This window comes from Osmerus mordax, chromosome 9 (genome assembly GCF_038355195.1).
Source record: "Osmerus mordax isolate fOsmMor3 chromosome 9, fOsmMor3.pri, whole genome shotgun sequence".
NCBI lineage: Eukaryota > Metazoa > Chordata > Actinopteri > Osmeriformes > Osmeridae > Osmerus > Osmerus mordax.
Window position 1 is genome coordinate 3,511,916 of NC_090058.1, and position 19,223 is coordinate 3,531,138.

General features: G+C 47.5%; 3 protein-coding genes across 3 annotated transcripts in view; 1 reads left to right on the forward strand and 2 right to left on the reverse strand.

The window, feature by feature from the left end:
• Positions 1 to 483: 483 nt before the first annotated feature.
• iqcc (IQ motif containing C) lies at positions 484 to 2,103 on the reverse strand. The gene is made up of 5 exons (XM_067243250.1): positions 2,062 to 2,103; positions 1,725 to 1,868; positions 1,255 to 1,564; positions 970 to 1,091; positions 484 to 770 (listed from the first exon to the last, which is right to left on the reverse strand). Exons 1-5 carry the CDS (start codon positions 2,101 to 2,103, stop codon positions 735 to 737), a joined length of 654 nt encoding a protein of 217 aa, XP_067099351.1. The 3' UTR covers positions 484 to 734.
• A 334-nt stretch (positions 2,104 to 2,437) lies between these two features.
• Positions 2,438 to 19,223, forward strand: part of fancm (FA complementation group M) — a 39,347-nt gene continuing 22,561 nt past the window's right edge. Inside the window, exons 1-4 of the mRNA XM_067243253.1 lie at positions 2,438 to 3,170; positions 3,405 to 3,577; positions 4,139 to 4,216; positions 4,376 to 4,534. Coding sequence (XP_067099354.1) covers positions 2,438 to 3,170; positions 3,405 to 3,577; positions 4,139 to 4,216; positions 4,376 to 4,534 — 1,143 coding nt within the window. The remainder of the gene's footprint in view (positions 3,171 to 3,404; positions 3,578 to 4,138; positions 4,217 to 4,375; positions 4,535 to 19,223) is intronic.
• soul3 (heme-binding protein soul3) lies at positions 5,909 to 14,792 on the reverse strand. Its single transcript, XM_067243302.1, has 5 exons — positions 14,209 to 14,792; positions 9,227 to 9,321; positions 8,346 to 8,487; positions 8,037 to 8,220; positions 5,909 to 7,930 (listed from the first exon to the last, which is right to left on the reverse strand). The coding sequence occupies exons 1-5, from the start codon at positions 14,438 to 14,440 to the stop codon at positions 7,759 to 7,761; spliced, it is 825 nt and encodes a 274-aa protein (XP_067099403.1). The 5' UTR covers positions 14,441 to 14,792; the 3' UTR covers positions 5,909 to 7,758.

A 19,223-nucleotide genomic window follows, 5' to 3' on the forward strand; every position in this document is an offset into this window, starting at 1 on the left:
CAATAAGATAACCTGTCAAGTGTTTGTCGTCTTGGAGTAAACTGTAAAAAAACCCGACCCTCAGAATTCACTAAGGACACTGATTAACTTGTACAACTTTTCTTCTGACCAAACCCTTTAATCCAACTTGACTAAAGCTCAGGGAGAAAGGAAGACACTGGGAAATACCATTCAATCAGACTGTAATTGTAATTTGTTTGTTTTTTTGTCTTTTTGGTTTTACCAGGTTTGTGAAATCTGAATCCATAAAGGGGAAGGCCTACTATGCATGTGGACTTCATGGAAAATGTGAGGCTGTGTTAAGGTAGCGATGGTAAACTGGTTCAGGCCTTTCCACAATCTCACAGCTTTTCTACAAACAATGGGCCTAAACACGGTTTGAAGTACGGTATCTCCATAGATAACAGCAGTGACGTAAACCAACATCATTATAGCACACATATTAGGATTTCGAAATGATACTTCATTACAAAGGAATGAATCAACACAAAAATACGTTTTATTTATTTTCAGTATTTTACAAAAAATATACACACAGAATAAACATGACATAACATACAGATAATTTTCTCTATGATTTGAGTGGAGGGCTATAGATACACCAAATCTTCAAACCAACCTACAGTGAGAGGAACTGAGATGTGGTAGTTTGTTGACAGTCTAAACACAGTCCTCATAGTCAAAGGCCAACAATCTAGTTTGGAAGACCAAGAGGACCCACGGCTCCTCTGCTGTTAAGATTCATTCAGCCTTTCTCTCAGCAACAGGTACTGAAGGGAAAAAGAAAAAGAGAGTGTGAGGAGGTTTTATCATCGGGTTTGACACAGTAAGCACAATTTTGCGCGACCGGTTTACCCACATAACTGTGGTTGGGAGTGTCTTGTAAACAGATGTGGTTCCCTGTAATTGAGCCGGCGCACAACGTTAGACAACAGGTGATGGTGAGGAGCTGGGAGGTGATGAGCTCACCTTCTTTCTGCTGCCAATAGCCTGCTGTAGCCACAGGAGCTCCATGGTCAGAGTGTTTCTATGGAGACGTAGAGCATCTGGGGTGGGAGACACATCCTGAGCCAGACAGCACCGCAACGAACCTGGCCCAGGGAATAGAGTGGGAGACAGAAATACAGTATGTATACTCTCTCTCAGTCTCTCTATCACTCTCTCTCTGTCTATTACTCTCTCTCTCTTCTTCTCTCTCTCTCTCGATGGAAACAGGGAAAGGGATTCAGAAACACACAAACACACACAGCCTACTTTTCTGAAAGTGTCCGTAGCTTCCATCCAGACCCAGACTGCTCCAGACTGTGGTGGTGTCCTGGGCACTCTCCTGCAGTCCTCCCTCTCCTTGCTGGCTGCTCCCTGTCTCTCCGTCGCCCTCTAGCGAGCTGGAGGCAGTTCTCCAGACGGGCACCTGTTCCTGGTCGTGGGACGCATCCCGTTCTGGTTCTATCCTCTCGGACAGTTGAAGTCCCGGAACCACATGTTCTGCACGCTGCTCCAGATTACTTGTGTCTGTGTTTGGTCTTGCTCCAACATGTCTGACAAGTTTCTGCAAAAGACCGTCCTGTCATAACAAATACAAACAGACCATTATTGTTGTCATTGCATTTGAATGCCAAGACACATAATTTTAGGCACAATATCCACGTTCCCTTCTGTGACACTGCAAGACATTGCTTGTATCCCTACAGCTAATTAGTCGATGAATAACAATGATAACTTACCGTGTCTGAGAAGTAAGGGTTGGAAATAATACCATCTCTCCAGTGAAAGTGATCTACCTTTCCGTCAATATCTCTAACAATATCTTCAAACTCGATCCGCGCACCCCTGATCTCCTTTCTCACCAAGTATCCACGACAACATGCCTGTAGAATGGGAACTGCATTAGCACTAGTAGCTTCCTGCTTGACGGACGATGTTGCAAGCTGGCTCTTTCTGAAATACTACAAATGAACGCTCTTCATAGAGTAAATTGTCACAATTTACACCATCAAACGTATAATTTAGCTAGTAATTACACGTTCGTTCGTTTATAAAACTGGTTTTTGACTAGCTTACCTGAAAATTAGTGAATATAAATTCCCATTCGCGTTCCTCCATTGCTATGGCAACGGAAGAAATCCCGCGGCAGACGAATTGAACTGTTTTTATCTTCCGGTGTTACGAGTGGACGTGCCAAACGTGCCAAAATAAAAGTCTGACATGCAAAATCTTGAATTATTTTTACAATTAGGAGGTCAAAGCTTTCTGAAGCTACAGAACTAACATTTTTAAACTACTGAATGGACTTTAAATGTACAGATTGTACAAACAACATTCAATGTCGTCATTGGTGTTTATTTTGAAAAACATGCAACCCCGGAACTAAATCTCTGTTTGTAATGTTAGCGCTCTACACATTGCTGTTTTGTAATGACTATATTTACTGCTCAAAATGAGCGGTGTAAACCAAAGGACTTTGTTCCAGACTTGGGGTACTTCGGCTCCTCAAAAGGCTAACCAAACGAACAATGTTGCAAAGAAGACAACCGCAGTTGGGCGGCGAAAACCCACCCCAAGCGCTACCACAGGAACAGCCAAGAAGAATCAGTACAGGACGACTGACACAACGCTGACTACAAGAAGCTCGCTCTGGAGTGAAATTGGCCCGGACTCTACAGCTCACTGCAACGCAAAAGATTCTGCTGCATATGAAGATGAAGATGACGATGATGACTTGATGGTAGTAGCTGTCTACGAAGCTGAGAAATCTCTGTCAGTTGATACCAGCTTTGAACAAGCCACTGTAGCTGTGTCAGTAGCTACTGACACTGTAGCTACTGAGAGCACAACTATCACGCCAACTCCTGTAAGTGGAGTGTGTTATAAAGACTTTCCCGGTATTGACAGCTCATCAGTCCAAGTATGGATCTATCCTACGAACTACCAAATCAGGGAATACCAGCTCAAAATATCCGAGGCAGCGTTGTTCCAGAACACCCTGGTTTGCTTGCCCACTGGCCTGGGCAAGACCTTCATTGCTTCTGTGGTGATGTACAACTTCTACCGCTGGTATCCTGCAGGGAAGATAGTCTTCATGGCACCCACAAAGCCTCTTGTAGCACAACAGATAGAGGCATGCTACAAAGTTATGGGGATTCCACAAACGCATATGGCTGAGATGACAGGTGGGTTACACGCACGCACACACACACACACACACACACACACACACACACACACACACACACACACACACACACACACACACACACACACACACACACACACACACACACACACACACACACACACACACACACACACACACACACACACACACACACACACACACACACACACATCTCTTCTTCTTTCCTTGCTCCCTTGTGGATGTCAACCAGTCTCCGGTCCTCCTGTAGGAAACACTCCTGCCCAGCAGCGCCAGCTGCTGTGGAAGACGAAGCGTGTGTTCTTCCTGACACCTCAGGTCATGGTAAACGACCTGTCCAGAGACACATGCCCAGCCGTGCAGGTGAAGTGTGTGGTGTTCGACGAGGCCCACAAGGCTCTGGGAAACCAGGCCTACTGCCAGGTATGTCTCCCCTGTGTAGACCAACCCAGCGAGGCCTATGAGCCTGGCTGAGGACCGCAGATGAAGCCTAGTAGTGGTCAGACAGATTAGACATGTTCACTTACATAGACTAGACATTGACTAGACGAGAACTAGTGTTTTCTGTTTGTTGCTGTCACTTGATATCTCATATCAGTGTTCATACAGTACTAATGACTGACTGATGAGGAGACGTGGAACATTTGTGTTTGTATGCCATTTGTACGTGTGTGGTTCTGTATGCGGTGTGTGTGTGCGTCTGTATGCGGTGTGTGTGTGTGTGTGCGTCTGTATGCGGTGTGTGTGTGCGTCTGTATGCGGTGTGGGTGTGTGTCTGTATGCGGTGTGGGTGTGTGTCTGTATGCGGTGTGGCTGTGTGTCTGTATGCGGTGTGTGTGCGCGTCTGTATGCGGTGTGTGTGCGCGTCTGTATGTGGTGTGTGTGTGCGTCTGTATGCGGTGTGTGTGTGTGTCTGTATGCGGTGTGGCTGTGTGTCTGTATGCGGTGTGTGTGTGCGTCTGTATGCGGTGTGTGTGTGCTCAGGTGATCAGACAGCTGGGCAGCCAGACCCAGCAGTTCCGTGTCCTGGCTCTCAGCGCCACCCCAGGGGGAGACATCAGGGTAAGCTAGGCCCTGTTCTCTGGGAGTCTCCGTGTACCATCACCGCTGTTGCTATGTATCTTGATGAGACGCCATCAATATTTGCTAAGAAACTTTCTCAGCAAATCTGTCTCTGTATTTTCTTGTCCCTGTTTCCCTCTCCTTCTCTCCCTACCTCAGGCGGTGCAGCAAGTCATCTCGAACCTGCTGATATCCCACATCGAGCTTCGCTCTGAGGAGAGCCCAGACCTCCAGGCCTACTCCCATCAGCGCAGCCTGGAGAAGGTCATAGTCCCCCTGGGAGAGGTCCTCACTGCCTACCAAGCTACCTACCTCCAGGTCAGTACCAACTACCTACCTCCAGGTCAGTTCCAGCAGATGCCACCTTGTTGACTTAATGGGGGCCTTGGAAGTGAGAAAGTGTGCTGCCTTGAAGTGAGATTTTCTTTCTGACTCAGGGTGCTGAGGTCTCACAAGGACTTGATCGTGTGTCGTCAGTAATGCCTGTTAGCAAGCTCTGTACCTGCATTTCTCAACCCTGGCCCTGGGGGACTCCTCCTGTGTTGGAAGAGGGAGACATCTAAAACATGCAGGGCAGGAGGTCTCCCAGGACCAGGCCTGAGGAACACTGCTCTGTTGGTGGGAAGGCTTCAGAAGCTGTTTCCAGCAGTTCCTCTCCTCTCGGCCCTGGAACATTTGTTTTGGTGCTCTGCTACCACCTAGTGGTAGCCTGTCATAATTTAGAAAATCCTGAACTCTCTTTTTGCAAGAGTTGAAATTCCAATTATCCAAAGCCTCCCATGGTTTTTGTTGTGCGGTGCCTGTCTTGATGAATCATGTGTGAATTCCAACCACGTTGAATGAAAGGCTGCATGTCGCGAAGCTCTGGAGGAGCCCAACTGACTGTTAGTCAGTGTCGGTGAGGAGTCTGTCTCATTAGTGGGATCTCAGCTGGCTCTCAGAGTACAGCAGCCCCATCTACCATCTCACACTAATGCCTGGCTGACTGCCTGACTGCCTGGTCGACTGGCTGGCTGGCTGGAATGCCCCAAGTGCAGCCGCTGCTGCTGTAGCAGGGAGGCCAGGACAGCCAGACACTTCTGGGCTTGGCTGTACCTCGCTTCCATACAGGAGCTCCTTAGACAGGCATGTTTTCAGTTCCTTACAGTAATGCCAAGATGCTACTGTAAAGTACTCTGTGCATAACCTGTAACACGGTCTGGTGCTGTGTATCCCTGGGGTGTGGCTCAGGTTACAATGTGTTCCACATTTTCTCTTTAGGTGCCGGGGAACAAGACAAGGTACAACCTCTTTTGTCTGCCCTGCTGTTTGATCTCAAAAAGGATGTGAATAGGCACAGTCTATTTGTCTGTATCACGTATCCCACCTGGCCTACACAATCCCTGCATACAGTCCCTATGCGCCCATGTACAGAAGGGATGCGGGTATGAGGAGGGATTCCCTGGCCTCTGACCCAGGCTCACAGAAACACAGGGCCAGGATCAGTTTCGGGAACTTACAGGCTCGCGTGAGAATTACGAGGAGATGAAACGGTTACCGTGGCGGCCATGCAACTAGATCTGAGCATGTGGGGTGTGAGCCAGTTTCTGAGTTAGTCTTCGGTGTCCAGAGGACATGGTAGTTTGACGCTTTGTTGAAACGAACAGGCGATATACCGTCTGTAGAACACAACACACCCCCAATACCCCCTACCAGGATTTCATGTCACTTTATTTTTTTTAAAGAAAGGAGACAAACATTTTGTTTTAACGAAACAATCAAGAAATCCACAGTAGCTCTCGTTGTTGCACGTCAACATTTCACTGTACAGCACTTCTACAAAACACAGAGAAAGAAAGAAAATAATAGATAAATGAAGTGAAAGTAAAATGCTGTAACGGGGTGTTCCCAGATGACACAGTCTGTTTCAGTAGTCACCAACTGAAGTTGTTAGTTGTTCGTGGAGCTAACAGGCCCTGACACTTTGAAACTGTCAGACTCCAACTTGCATGGTTGGGGACATGGTTGGAGGTTAGTGTCAGTGAAGCCAATTAGGGACCAGTAGTGAATATGAACCTCCGATGCCCAGAGCATCTGAACTGAAGACGTTGTCTCCGACCCTTACAGGAGCCTTCCATGGTTCTGGTTCGGAGGTGAAACCTCAACATCAGCAACGCTACTCCGGGCGCTAGACTGATGGAGCTTCTGAAACACGAAACGTCCTTCCACAGTGATGATTTGGCAAAGTACAGTTAGCTACTGGACACGGTGTTACCATAGCTACAGCCCCGCTGTTCAGAAGTCAACCTATTGTCTTCTAAAACAAGAATGATTGATCCTCTCCTTGTCTCTCCTATATAGCTCCTCTTTACAATTACTTTTGTATGATAAATATATCCACCTTTTTCTGAATTCATTCAATCATTCATACTATTTTAATAATGTGAAGATAGAAAATACCTCTAGTCTTATATCTTTCGCACCTTTGAAAGATTTTCAAGATCTCGGTTTTTAACCTTAAATTCTCAGAACTGAAATATAACAGTTTTGTTTGTATTTACAAAAAAAGAAATATATTTTATAAAATAGCAGTGATTGTGTTGTATATATATTGCTCTCTATGCCTTTCATCGTCAACTCTGTGGCAGGTACTGTGTGCAGGTTCAGTAGTAGATATACGCACACACACACAGACATCCACAAAGAGCAGAAAGGGGACAGCAGTGGTTTGCTGTCCGTGGTATGAACATGGCTTTAAGACTGAGGAATGCATGAACCGGATAGCATGCTATACTTGATTGTCATACAGCAATAGACAGTGATTGTTTTGGTTTTGAAGTAATGAGAGTCGTAGTTCGATTTTGTGGCGTTCATACATTCATACTGTTGGTTGTCTCAAGACAGTGTAGGTGTCTGTGTGTCTAGCTGTGCTTGCGTATCTGTGTGTGTGCTTGCGTGTCTCTGTGTGTGTGTGTGTGCACGCACGCACGCATGTCTGGATTCAAATACTCAAGTGATTCCTTAGGAGAAATGGAACCTACAGTTTAGAAAACAGTGGCTCACTACCCGTAATCCACTCATCTTCCCACAATCAGGCAGTACAGAGACTGTACTGCCTGATACCCCCCCGAACTTCCAGTTCTATTGTGGCTTCTTCAGCGATACTGTTACTGGCACAGAATGAGAATCAAACTTATGTTTTTGTGCGCGTGTGTCGGTTTACAGCAAAAACATTGAGCTGTCGTCACGTAACCCCCCTAGCCCCCCCATCACGTACAATCACAGACACAAAAGGTGTGCTAAAGAACAGCAGAAAGAACACAAGAGTTTGAACCACCTCAGCCAACAGCTGTTGCAGTGTGTCCGTTAACAAGGTCTACCTGAACCGCCTGAATCTCCTCTCTTTCTCTGGGGAACAAGGCTCTTCATTGGGCGGTGGGGGGGGGAGGAGGGGGGGGGCGCTCGATGGGTCAGGTAAGGGAGAGGCAAGGCTAGGAAGGGTGGGATGAACGGGAGGAGGGTGTCAGCTTTTCAAATCTTCTTTACAGCAGTGGGTCACGTGCTCAAGGTCGCTCCAGGAACCAGATCTCGTTGTGCCGCACGGCAGCGGCCGGGTTCGTGTAGCCCGCCACGATGAACGAGTCGCTCACGCAGATGTCCGGCAGGCCCAGGATCACGGCCATGGTGCGGATCTCGTTGATGATGGTGACCTCGTTGGTGGGTCCGCCAAACTCCCTGAGGTGATGGACAAGGAGAGAGAGAGAAATGAAATCCCTCCCGTACCTCAGTATGGGGCCCACCCTGTGCGGCCTTCCCACCGCACAGACACAGCTCCTGGTACCTGGTATAGGCGATGATGGCCGGCCACTCCTCTATCACCACGTCAGTGTCCAGCGCTTGGGGCGGCTGGGCCTGGTGCTCAGGGGGGAGGTAGTATGCCACTGTCACCTCCCTGAACATCGTGGACTGGTCCTCGCTGGTCCGCACCACCGTCACGATGGGGATGGTCATGCCCAGGTAGTTACCTGAGGACCGGACAGAGAGATGGGGGGGGGGGGGGGGGGGGTTAACAGGCTGTGTGTGTCTTGGAGAGAAAAAATGAGAGAGGGAGTGTGTGTGTGACAGAGAGTGATAGAGAGAGAGGACTGACCACTGGTGTTCTGCTGGCAGATGTATCTCATGATCTTCATGAAGCCGTAGCAGATGCTCTGTTCGTACGTGTCTTCTTGGATTGTGATGCACGCCCAGTGGGCCTTCTCATAGTGCCGCTTCTCCCACAACACGTCCCCGCACTACACACACACACACACACACACACACACACACACACACACACACACACACACACACACACACACACACACACACACACACACACACACACACACACACACACACACACACACACACACACACACACACACACACAGACAGACACCAGAATCCTGTGACATGCGTCTCTCCTTTGTTTAACCCTCATCCTGGACAGGTCCTGTCCTGAGGTAAACCAATTAGACCATTTTATTTATACCAGGCCTAGATGGCTTATCCGCCTTGGGGATCGTCCTCACATTAGATCAATTAGAAACACCACATTTCCCAGCCTATCATAACACTTGTCTCACTTCTCTCTCTAGTCTGTTTCTGGTCACTCTCTCTATCTCTCTTTCTCTGGTTTCTTTCTGCACACTCTCTAGTCTCCCTGGTGTCCCTCTCTCTGGTTTATCTCCATGTCCTCTCCCTGTCTCTCAGGTCTCTCTCCCTGCAGCCTCTTTGGTCTCTCTCTCCATGGCCTTAGAGTGGAATTTGAGTGGCCTAGTTTGGATTCTATTAAAAGCCACTGATATTAAGTGGAGGTTCAGGTTGCTTAACATCTGTGTGATGTTAAGAAGGTTGCCCCTTTCAGGAAATTGAAATTGGGGTGTATGGGACTGTGGGGCATAGCGAGGTCATGTGATTACCCTGTTTGACCCCCCCCCCCCCCCAGTGACCAACAGCTGGCTGTCTGTCCACGGGTCTTTCTAGACTGACCTTGTCGTTGCGTGTGAGGAGGGTGAAGGGAACCCTCTCCCTGCTGTGGTGACCATCGTTGTTGGTGGTGAGCTGGTGGATGGGTTCAGCCATGTCTGGGGGGGAGAGGAGAAGAGGAGGAGGAGGGGGGGACAAAGAGGGGGGGTGTCAGCATTTCAAATCTTATTTAAGGCAGTAATCTCTCAGGCAACGCAGTCTTCCTGGGCTTGTGTGTTTGTTTACGGTCTAAACAAAGATTGACGTCCTGTAATCTAATTCCTATGCTGACCCCGAATGTTCTAGAAACAAAACTCAGCATCTCCGAGCAGCGTGCTTGGAGACACTTAGAGCCAGCATCTGAGCCTGCCCTGCTGTCCCCTGTCCAGACCAGGTTCAGCTGGGCCAGGCTCTGTGGCCTAGTGCTCCAATGACAACTCCCCAAGCCGTTTGCAATTAGTCTGTTCCTTCAGCTATTATTCTATTTCTTTAGCTTTCTTTTATTTTGCTGCTAGTGCTTTGAGTTAATATTTGCTTACTACTCAACTACTCAGTTGTTGCTTGCCGTGTCATAAGAATTTCATTGTTCAGGATCAAAGTCAGGATCTGGATTATTATTATTTATTTTTTTTACAAGCGGTGACACGCTCACATGCACCCAAACCAACACCCTCAAGGAGGCCAAAGAAACGGGTGAACTTGTGTTCAGCTGTGCGCATGATGAATAAATCCCTTTGACTTGTGAGCTCCGTGGGCCGGGCGGTGCCAGGCAGGGGGGGGGGCTTGGCGCGACAGCTGTGCCCCCCATGCTGCCAAACTCACAACTGTGCCACCCCATGCTGCCAAACTCACAACTGTGCCACCCCATGCTGCCAAACTCACAGGGCAGCGGGCCAGAGAGAGATGATGATCAACACTGACAGACATGAGGAGGAGGGGGCAGGCAGGAGGACAAAACACACACACACACCATACACATAGCTGCCCTGTAATTGTCACGCTAGCACCAGGCTCTCTTAGACAGACATCACACCTCACCGACCAGAGAACCCCCCCTGGCCAGCCTCTTCCAGTCAGACAGAAAGGCCCTGCGTGATCTGGAGAGCAGCCCCATCTGGGTGAAAACCCTTCTTGATAGGAAACGGCACCGGTTGGTTTTCACAGGTTTGCTAGCTGTGCAAGATGCCGTGTTTGTTTTGCCGGCCATGGCAGATACAGGCACCTGTTGTAGCTGTATGTAGACATGAGATTTGTTCAGCGCGTGTTGCTTACCGACACCTTTGAAGACATCAGGAGTTTCTACTCGAGTAGCGTAGGGTCAACATGGTTAACACTGTCAATCATTGATCGGGAGGGTGGCTCGTAAATCGACCCTGTGTGTGTGTTTGCCCAGTGTTGAACAGGGAAATGTATCCCTATCGGTGTAGCTTCACTGTGTATGGTGTTACTAGTAGCCAGGCAAGTTGGCTACTTCACACACACACACACACACCCCTACCCAGGTCCTACAGGCCTTCAACTTGCACATACACACACACACCCTGCACCTATTTCTCTCACACACACACCTCCAAGATCTCTCCCCACCATGACTCTGGCGTAAAGACTCATGTGCTAGTACAGCCAGACTGCCCAGGAGAGAGCTGTACTGCAATGAGATATCAAAACAGAATGACTTCAGGCCTATCTTCAGATCCCACCCTCTCCATAGTCCGGTATCAGTTTTCATCTAAATTTAAAGAGAACTGCAATACAGAGATAGGGAGTGATATGGACTGGAAATGATTCATCCAAAAGGGTTGTCTTTCATCGTGATGAAAATGTTAACCATTATTTGGCCTGAGCTTGTTTTTTATAAAGAAACTTCGGTAGTCGGACGTACAAACTCTTTCAGTAGAACCAACAGGAATTGGGGAGAGAAGACAATGTAGAAGAGAAGGAATGGCTGATTTGTTGTTCGGGTGCAAGTTAGTGTAACACAACATCATAACGGAGGAACACCAGGGTTAAAATGAGGTGTTTGTTGAGAAGGCTACATGACTGGGCAGTCTGCTTATTCACTTAATCAATAAACCGACTGTTTACCAGGCTGATGTCTTGATGACTGTTTACCAGGCTGATGTCTTGATGACGGTTTACCAGGCTTATCTCTTGTTGTTATTTTCCACCAAGAACAACATTCTGAGAAGTGACTTATTTTCAGAACTATGAATTCCGGGGTTGTGTGTGCCAGGTTGCTCTGAAATCATGGCTGCATATACTAATCTGGGGGGTAATTGGCCTCAATCTGTTGTATTTCCAGAGTAAACCTCTTTGTCTGAACAGTGGGACTGTTTGAGAACTGCATCAGGCCGTGTAATACGGTGTTTCTGATCTCCTTCCTGCTCTTAAGCGAGCATTGTTGATATGCCAGCGATAAAGAATTCTGCTTTCAAGAGAATCACTGCTGATATGACAGTGGTAACTAAACAAAATAACGACCGCAATTCTCTCTGCTTAGTCTGTAGTTTTCATGCCACCTTTTGGTATTGCCTCCTTTCCAGCTCACTAGGAACCACGACAGAGGTGCTACCAAAATTCCAATCATTTACAACGTTCCAGATTTGCCAGATGAAAAATCCCAAAATTTCGGACCCAAACTAATTGGGTCAAGCTGGTGCCACACCATGGAACAGTGCCATGAGTGTGCTCATGCTCTAAGCCCTGCAGCACAGTAAAGATGTTTACCCTAGCTTTCTCTACTGTCATGACCCTCCTATTTCAGGACTGGATTTAACAGCCAACTGCTCAGCACCAAAAGATACTAACCAGACTAATCCTTGCAGCTAGAAAGCCCTATCTATCTGCTCCATGCTAATATTCTACTGGCTTTCAGGCTTTCCTTTCCATCAAACATTTTCTTCTGTTCAGTTTCTCAGAACACCACAAATCTATCTGCTTCCTAATCTTCTGCTCTGCTTTGCACTTGCATCATTTGTATGTCGCTTCGGATCAAGGCGTCTGCTAAATGACTCGAATGTAAAAGGTAAATTATATACTGGCACGAAGTCTTGACCCGCTTGCCAGCTAATCAGCCACCTCCTCTCAGGGGTTGTGACCCACGAGACCGCTGTGTGTAAGGGCCAGAGACCCCCAGCCCTCAGCACCCCCAGCCCTCAGCACCCCCCAACCCTCAGCACCCCCCCAACCCACAGCACCCCCCCAACCCACAGCACCCCCCCAGCCCTCAGCAGCCCACAGCACCCCCCCAGCCCTCAGAACCCCCCCAACCCTCAGAACCCCCCCAACCCTCAGAACCCCCCCAACCCTCAGAACCCCCCCAACCCTCAGCACCCCCCCAGCCCACATCACCCCCCCAGCCCTCAGCACCCCCCCAACCCTCAGTACCCCCCCAGCCCACAGCACCCCCCCAGCCCTCAGCAGCCCACAACACCCCCCCAACCCTCAGCACCCCCCAGTACCCCCCCCCCCCCCAGGCCAGATGTTTCCCTCCCTCACCATGGCCCTGCCATGTTCAGGCCTTGCGCTCTGCTCAGCTCACCCTGTCTGCATTCCACAGGCTGTGGAAGTAGGTCAGATCAACTCGCCTCTGCTCCTCTGCCCCTGGGCAGGGGCGTTCTAGTACAATTCCAGGCTCTGTTCATAAACACACACCAGGCTCTGGCTGGCTGACGTACTGAACTTTGTGCGACAGAACGAGAGGGTATGTCACCCTTGTCTGACTGTAATGACAGGCTTCATTTAGGCACGCGAGAAAGGGTCGGTTCTGTGTTTCTCTGACTCCTCATAACCTCCTGGGGGGAGCTGTCTAACCCTTAGACATGGTCTACCCTCACCGGCCTGCAGGCCTGCAGGCTGAGGCAAACTGTCCTCACTCAACCTCATAACCTAACCTTTATGGAGTTCTGTGCTAGTTGGTCTCTTGAATGTTATGGCCACACCTGTGAACTGGTCATCCATGCTTTGTCCAAGATACTTTATCAACACCAGATGTATTTACTAGGAAATTACAAACTTACCACGCATCACATCAACACAAGGCAGCTTGCTTCCTGAATCCAGGTTATTCACTCGGTAGATTTAAAGAACATGTAGTTAAGCAGCTATTGTCGGCCTCTGACAGGGCAGAAGGCTGCAGTGTTACCCCACACGCTTAGATTCAGGGTGGTTCACTAGCAAAAAAAATATATGACCAGTATTGTGGTGCTGCAATATTTTCTGAGTTGTAGGCGCTTTAAACACTAATTGTATGTCGGCAAACAGTATATGATCTGTGGCCCTTTTCTCTTTTTCAAATGAAGACAGGGGGGTAGACACATCTGGTGGACCAGTGTGTAGCTGTCCTCATCGTCAGCCCTGCCTGGAAATGCTGCTTTGTCCTGGATACTAGACTGGGGCAAAAGAAAGGTACAAAAGGGGGAGGGTGTTCTTTAGAGGTGGAAATGGGGTTCTAAAACACAATGAATCGGGCTAATAATAACTTCTGGTAAACACACTAGACCTGTTCTGACAACAATATGGATTTTGAAAAATGCGAAGCTTCACCTTTAGTCGCCAGCTACATTGCAGTCAATACTTTCTGACAATGTTATATTGATAGTTGTTGCAATGTAGCAACTTGATACCACAGTTGCTGCTGATTGTGTTTATGTGATCGTTCAACTGGACTCACTCACTCACTCGTTCGTTCTTCCAAATCCGGTGCAAAAATAACATTATCATTGCAACTGACACAATGTGTTTTGATTTGACAGCGCTTGCGGTTTTAGTTCAATTTGTAGATAATCTCGCTCGCAGGAGTCTAGGAATCTGGATGGAACAGGAAATTAAAACAAAGTAGACCCACGGTTTATATGGCCGCATTATTGTTGTGATAATATACAGTAGCCATACAGTGCCAGCCATTTTGTTTCTACTGTACTCTGCCCACAGCCTGTGTCACATCACAACGTATTCAGTTATATTCCTAACAGTATAGTGTGTACTTTCACCCTGACACAGTTTACCTGTAGGAACCTCCACTTGGTGTCCTCGCGCTACGTCCTGCCAATAACGCAGCAGTTGGTTATCGTCGTCCATAGTCTCCCCCTCTCCCTCCATTTTCCCATTGCTCGAATCTGACAGCTGGTCTTCCGAAAAAGATTCGAGGTCTTCTAGTGTTATCATCCCATGTTGGGGTCCAAAATCAGGCCCGTCGCCTCCACCTCCACTGCTCATACGACAACCACCAGGGTCCATTCTCGTATCCCTGAATACTTGCAGCTCAGCTCTGCGGAATAGGTCGGCTAATACTGGGTCTACTCCAAGACCTCTACGATATTGTGTTTAAATATCAGTGTATTTTGTCAGAGTTGACAGTGTATCTTGTCAGAGTTGAGACACTTTGCAATTTTCTGACGGGTAATATCCGTTTTAAGAAAACTTTGTGTTCATAGCCTAGGCTATCAGTTAGAGCGCTGATCGGGACGCTTGCATGCAGCCATTCTACTGTCTTTGCAGAATATATCTGGTCTTAACAGACACGCTATTTAAGTTGCCTTAAATATTGGTCTTTTGGTAGGCTATAAGGTAACACTGTCCTCGATCTGTCCGTGAGTACGCGACGCTTTTTGTGGACTGGTGAACTTAGATGTTTATAAGAGGCGAAGGGAAACCACGTGATACAATAGGCTAAGCTCTTCACATTGGTCCCGCCCTTCCCAGTCCGTGGATAAAGAGCTTGGAGTTCGATCCCCAGTATTTACAGAAGCCACACGCTTGCGCTAACGAGCACAATTATTACTTCCCAACGGCTTTCACGTGTATTACAAACAATATTCGATTTGTATAACACATACACAAACGAACAGGGCATCAAACGAATGTTCAACTGTTCAGTTGTGTTGCCTCAAGTGAACTGGAGATCAGTGCGTTGGGGTACACGGCGCCTGTTATTTTTTAATTAATTAATTATTTATATATATATAAATTTTACAAATAAAGGACTTTTACACTTCTTTAACGAAGTTATGAATCGAAGACAACCATTACTATGACCACCAATCACTGCACTGGACAAGAGAGATGAGGGCTCAGACTACGTACGTGTGCTTTTGTGTCATGCAAATGACTCCCTGAGTGCGCGGATAAGGATGTAGGGATTTTCATCACGGCTGTGATGCAGGCGGTTCCCACCATGCTGCAGTCTCCATTAAACACGTACAGACAGAGGAACAGATTATGTAACACTGTGCATTCCATCCGTGCATGAGGGTGCAGGCAGGGCACTGATAGGCCCATCTGTTGGCCTGTATGTCGTGGCTCCTTGCCCACATGGGATTCGGGAGAGTTAACATGTTGTCACGTGAGGAGGACGTTGTTGGAACACAGAGGTAGTGTCTTGATTGACTGTGAAAGGGATGATAGTGTTGTCTGATGTACTTGAGTTGTAGCACACTAATCAAGGAGAAATGATTGGAAACAACCTTCATCTGTGGCTGAGTCCATATTGATACCTTTCTCCTGTTAGCTTTGCCTTGAGTTAACGATGTCAGTGTTGAGCATCAGTTCATGGCTCACAGGTTGTGCGTCCATTGGGTGCAGAATTGTGGGTAAGCATTCTGCGTCTTCCGTTATTAATAGCTTCCCAGACAACTGTCTGTCGGATTGGTTCTCCGCGTCGCCCAAGCTCTGCCTCGTCCAATCAGATCTCTGTCTGTCTGTCCCACAGAGGGCAGTCTGTAACCCCTCCGTGGGTTTTGTTTCTACTGTACTCTGCCCACAGCCTGTGTCACATCACAACGTATTCAGTTATATTCCTAACAGTATAGTGTGTACTTTCACCCTGACACAGTTTACCTGTAGGAACCTCCACTTGGTGTCCTCGCGCTACGTCCTGCCAATAACGCAGCAGTTGGTTATCGTCGTCCATAGTCTCCCCCTCTCCCTCCATTTTCCCATTGCTCGAATCTGACAGCTGGTCTTCCGAAAAAGATTCGAGGTCTTCTAGTGTTATCATCCCATGTTGGGGTCCAAAATCAGGCCCGTCGCCTCCACCTCCACTGCTCATACGACAACCACCAGGGTCCATTCTCGTATCCCTGAATACTTGCAGCTCAGCTCTGCGGAATAGGTCGGCTAATACTGGGTCTACTCCAAGACCTCTACGATATTGTGTTTAAATATCAGTGTATTTTGTCAGAGTTGACAGTGTATCTTGTCAGAGTTGAGACACTTTGCAATTTTCTGACGGGTAATATCCGTTTTAAGAAAACTTTGTGTTCATAGCCTAGGCTATCAGTTAGAGCGCTGATCGGGACGCTTGCATGCAGCCATTCTACTGTCTTTGCAGAATATATCTGGTCTTAACAGACACGCTATTTAAGTTGCCTTAAATATTGGTCTTTTGGTAGGCTATAAGGTAACACTGTCCTCGATCTGTCCGTGAGTACGCGACGCTTTTTGTGGACTGGTGAACTTAGATGTTTATAAGAGGCGAAGGGAAACCACGTGATACAATAGGCTAAGCTCTTCACATTGGTCCCGCCCTTCCCAGTCCGTGGATAAAGAGCTTGGAGTTCGATCCCCAGTATTTACAGAAGCCACACGCTTGCGCTAACGAGCACAATTATTACTCCCCAACGGCTTTCACGTGTATTACAAACAATATTCGATTTGTATAACACATACACAAACGAACAGGGCATCAAACGAATGTTCAACTGTTCAGTTGTGTTGCCTCAAGTGAACTGGAGATCAGTGCGTTGGGGTACACGGCGCCTGTTATTTTTTAATTAATTAATTATTTATATATATATAAATTTTACAAATAAAGGACTTTTACACTTCTTTAACGAAGTTATGAATCGAAGACAACCATTACTATGACCACCAATCACTGCACTGGACAAGAGAGATGAGGGCTCAGACTACGTACGTGTGCTTTTGTGTCATGCAAATGACTCCCTGAGTGCGCGGATAAGGATGTAGGGATTTTCATCACGGCTGTGATGCAGGCGGTTCCCACCATGCTGCAGTCTCCATTAAACACGTACAGACAGAGGAACAGATTATGTAACACTGTGCATTCCATCCGTGCATGAGGGTGCAGGCAGGGCACTGATAGGCCCATCTGTTGGCCTGTATGTCGTGGCTCCTTGCCCACATGGGATTCGGGAGAGTTAACATGTTGTCACGTGAGGAGGACGTTGTTGGAACACAGAGGTAGTGTCTTGATTGACTGTGAAAGGGATGATAGTGTTGTCTGATGTACTTGAGTTGTAGCACACTAATCAAGGAGAAATGATTGGAAACAACCTTCATCTGTGGCTGAGTCCATATTGATACCTTTCTCCTGTTAGCTTTGCCTTGAGTTAACGATGTCAGTGTTGAGCATCAGTTCATGGCTCACAGGTTGTGCGTCCATTGGGTGCAGAATTGTGGGTAAGCATTCTGCGTCTTCCGTTATTAATAGCTTCCCAGACAACTGTCTGTCGGATTGGTTCTCCGCGTCGCCCAAGCTCTGCCTCGTCCAATCAGATCTCTGTCTGTCTGTCCCACAGAGGGCAGTCTGTAACCCCTCCGTGGGTTTTGTTTCTACTGTACTCTGCCCACAGCCTGTGTCACATCACAACGTATTCAGTTATATTCCTAACAGTATAGTGTGTACTTTCACCCTGACACAGTTTACCTGTAGGAACCTCCACTTGGTGTCCTCGCGCTACGTCCTGCCAATAACGCAGCAGTTGGTTATCGTCGTCCATAGTCTCCCCCTCTCCCTCCATTTTCCCATTGCTCGAATCTGACAGCTGGTCTTCCGAAAAAGATTCGAGGTCTTCTAGTGTTATCATCCCATGTTGGGGTCCAAAATCAGGCCCGTCGCCTCCACCTCCACTGCTCATACGACAACCACCAGGGTCCATTCTCGTATCCCTGAATACTTGCAGCTCAGCTCTGCGGAATAGGTCGGCTAATACTGGGTCTACTCCAAGACCTCTACGATATTGTGTTTAAATATCAGTGTATTTTGTCAGAGTTGACAGTGTATCTTGTCAGAGTTGAGACACTTTGCAATTTTCTGACGGGTAATATCCGTTTTAAGAAAACTTTGTGTTCATAGCCTAGGCTATCAGTTAGAGCGCTGATCGGGACGCTTGCATGCAGCCATTCTACTGTCTTTGCAGAATATATCTGGTCTTAACAGACACGCTATTTAAGTTGCCTTAAATATTGGTCTTTTGGTAGGCTATAAGGTAACACTGTCCTCGATCTGTCCGTGAGTACGCGACGCTTTTTGTGGACTGGTGAACTTAGATGTTTATAAGAGGCGAAGGGAAACCACGTGATACAATAGGCTAAGCTCTTCACATTGGTCCCGCCCTTCCCAGTCCGTGGATAAAGAGCTTGGAGTTCGATCCCCAGTATTTACAGAAGCCACACGCTTGCGCTAACGAGCACAATTATTACTCCCCAACGGCTTTCACGTGTATTACAAACAATATTCGATTTGTATAACACATACACAAACGAACAGGGCATCAAACGAATGTTCAACTGTTCAGTTGTGTTGCCTCAAGTGAACTGGAGATCAGTGCGTTGGGGTACACGGCGCCTGTTATTTTTTAATTAATTAATTATTTATATATATATAAATTTTACAAATAAAGGACTTTTACACTTCTTTAACGAAGTTATGAATCGAAGACAACCATTACTATGACCACCAATCACTGCACTGGACAAGAGAGATGAGGGCTCAGACTACGTACGTGTGCTTTTGTGTCATGCAAATGACTCCCTGAGTGCGCGGATAAGGATGTAGGGATTTTCATCACGGCTGTGATGCAGGCGGTTCCCACCATGCTGCAGTCTCCATTAAACACGTACAGACAGAGGAACAGATTATGTAACACTGTGCATTCCATCCGTGCATGAGGGTGCAGGCAGGGCACTGATAGGCCCATCTGTTGGCCTGTATGTCGTGGCTCCTTGCCCACATGGGATTCGGGAGAGTTAACATGTTGTCACGTGAGGAGGACGTTGT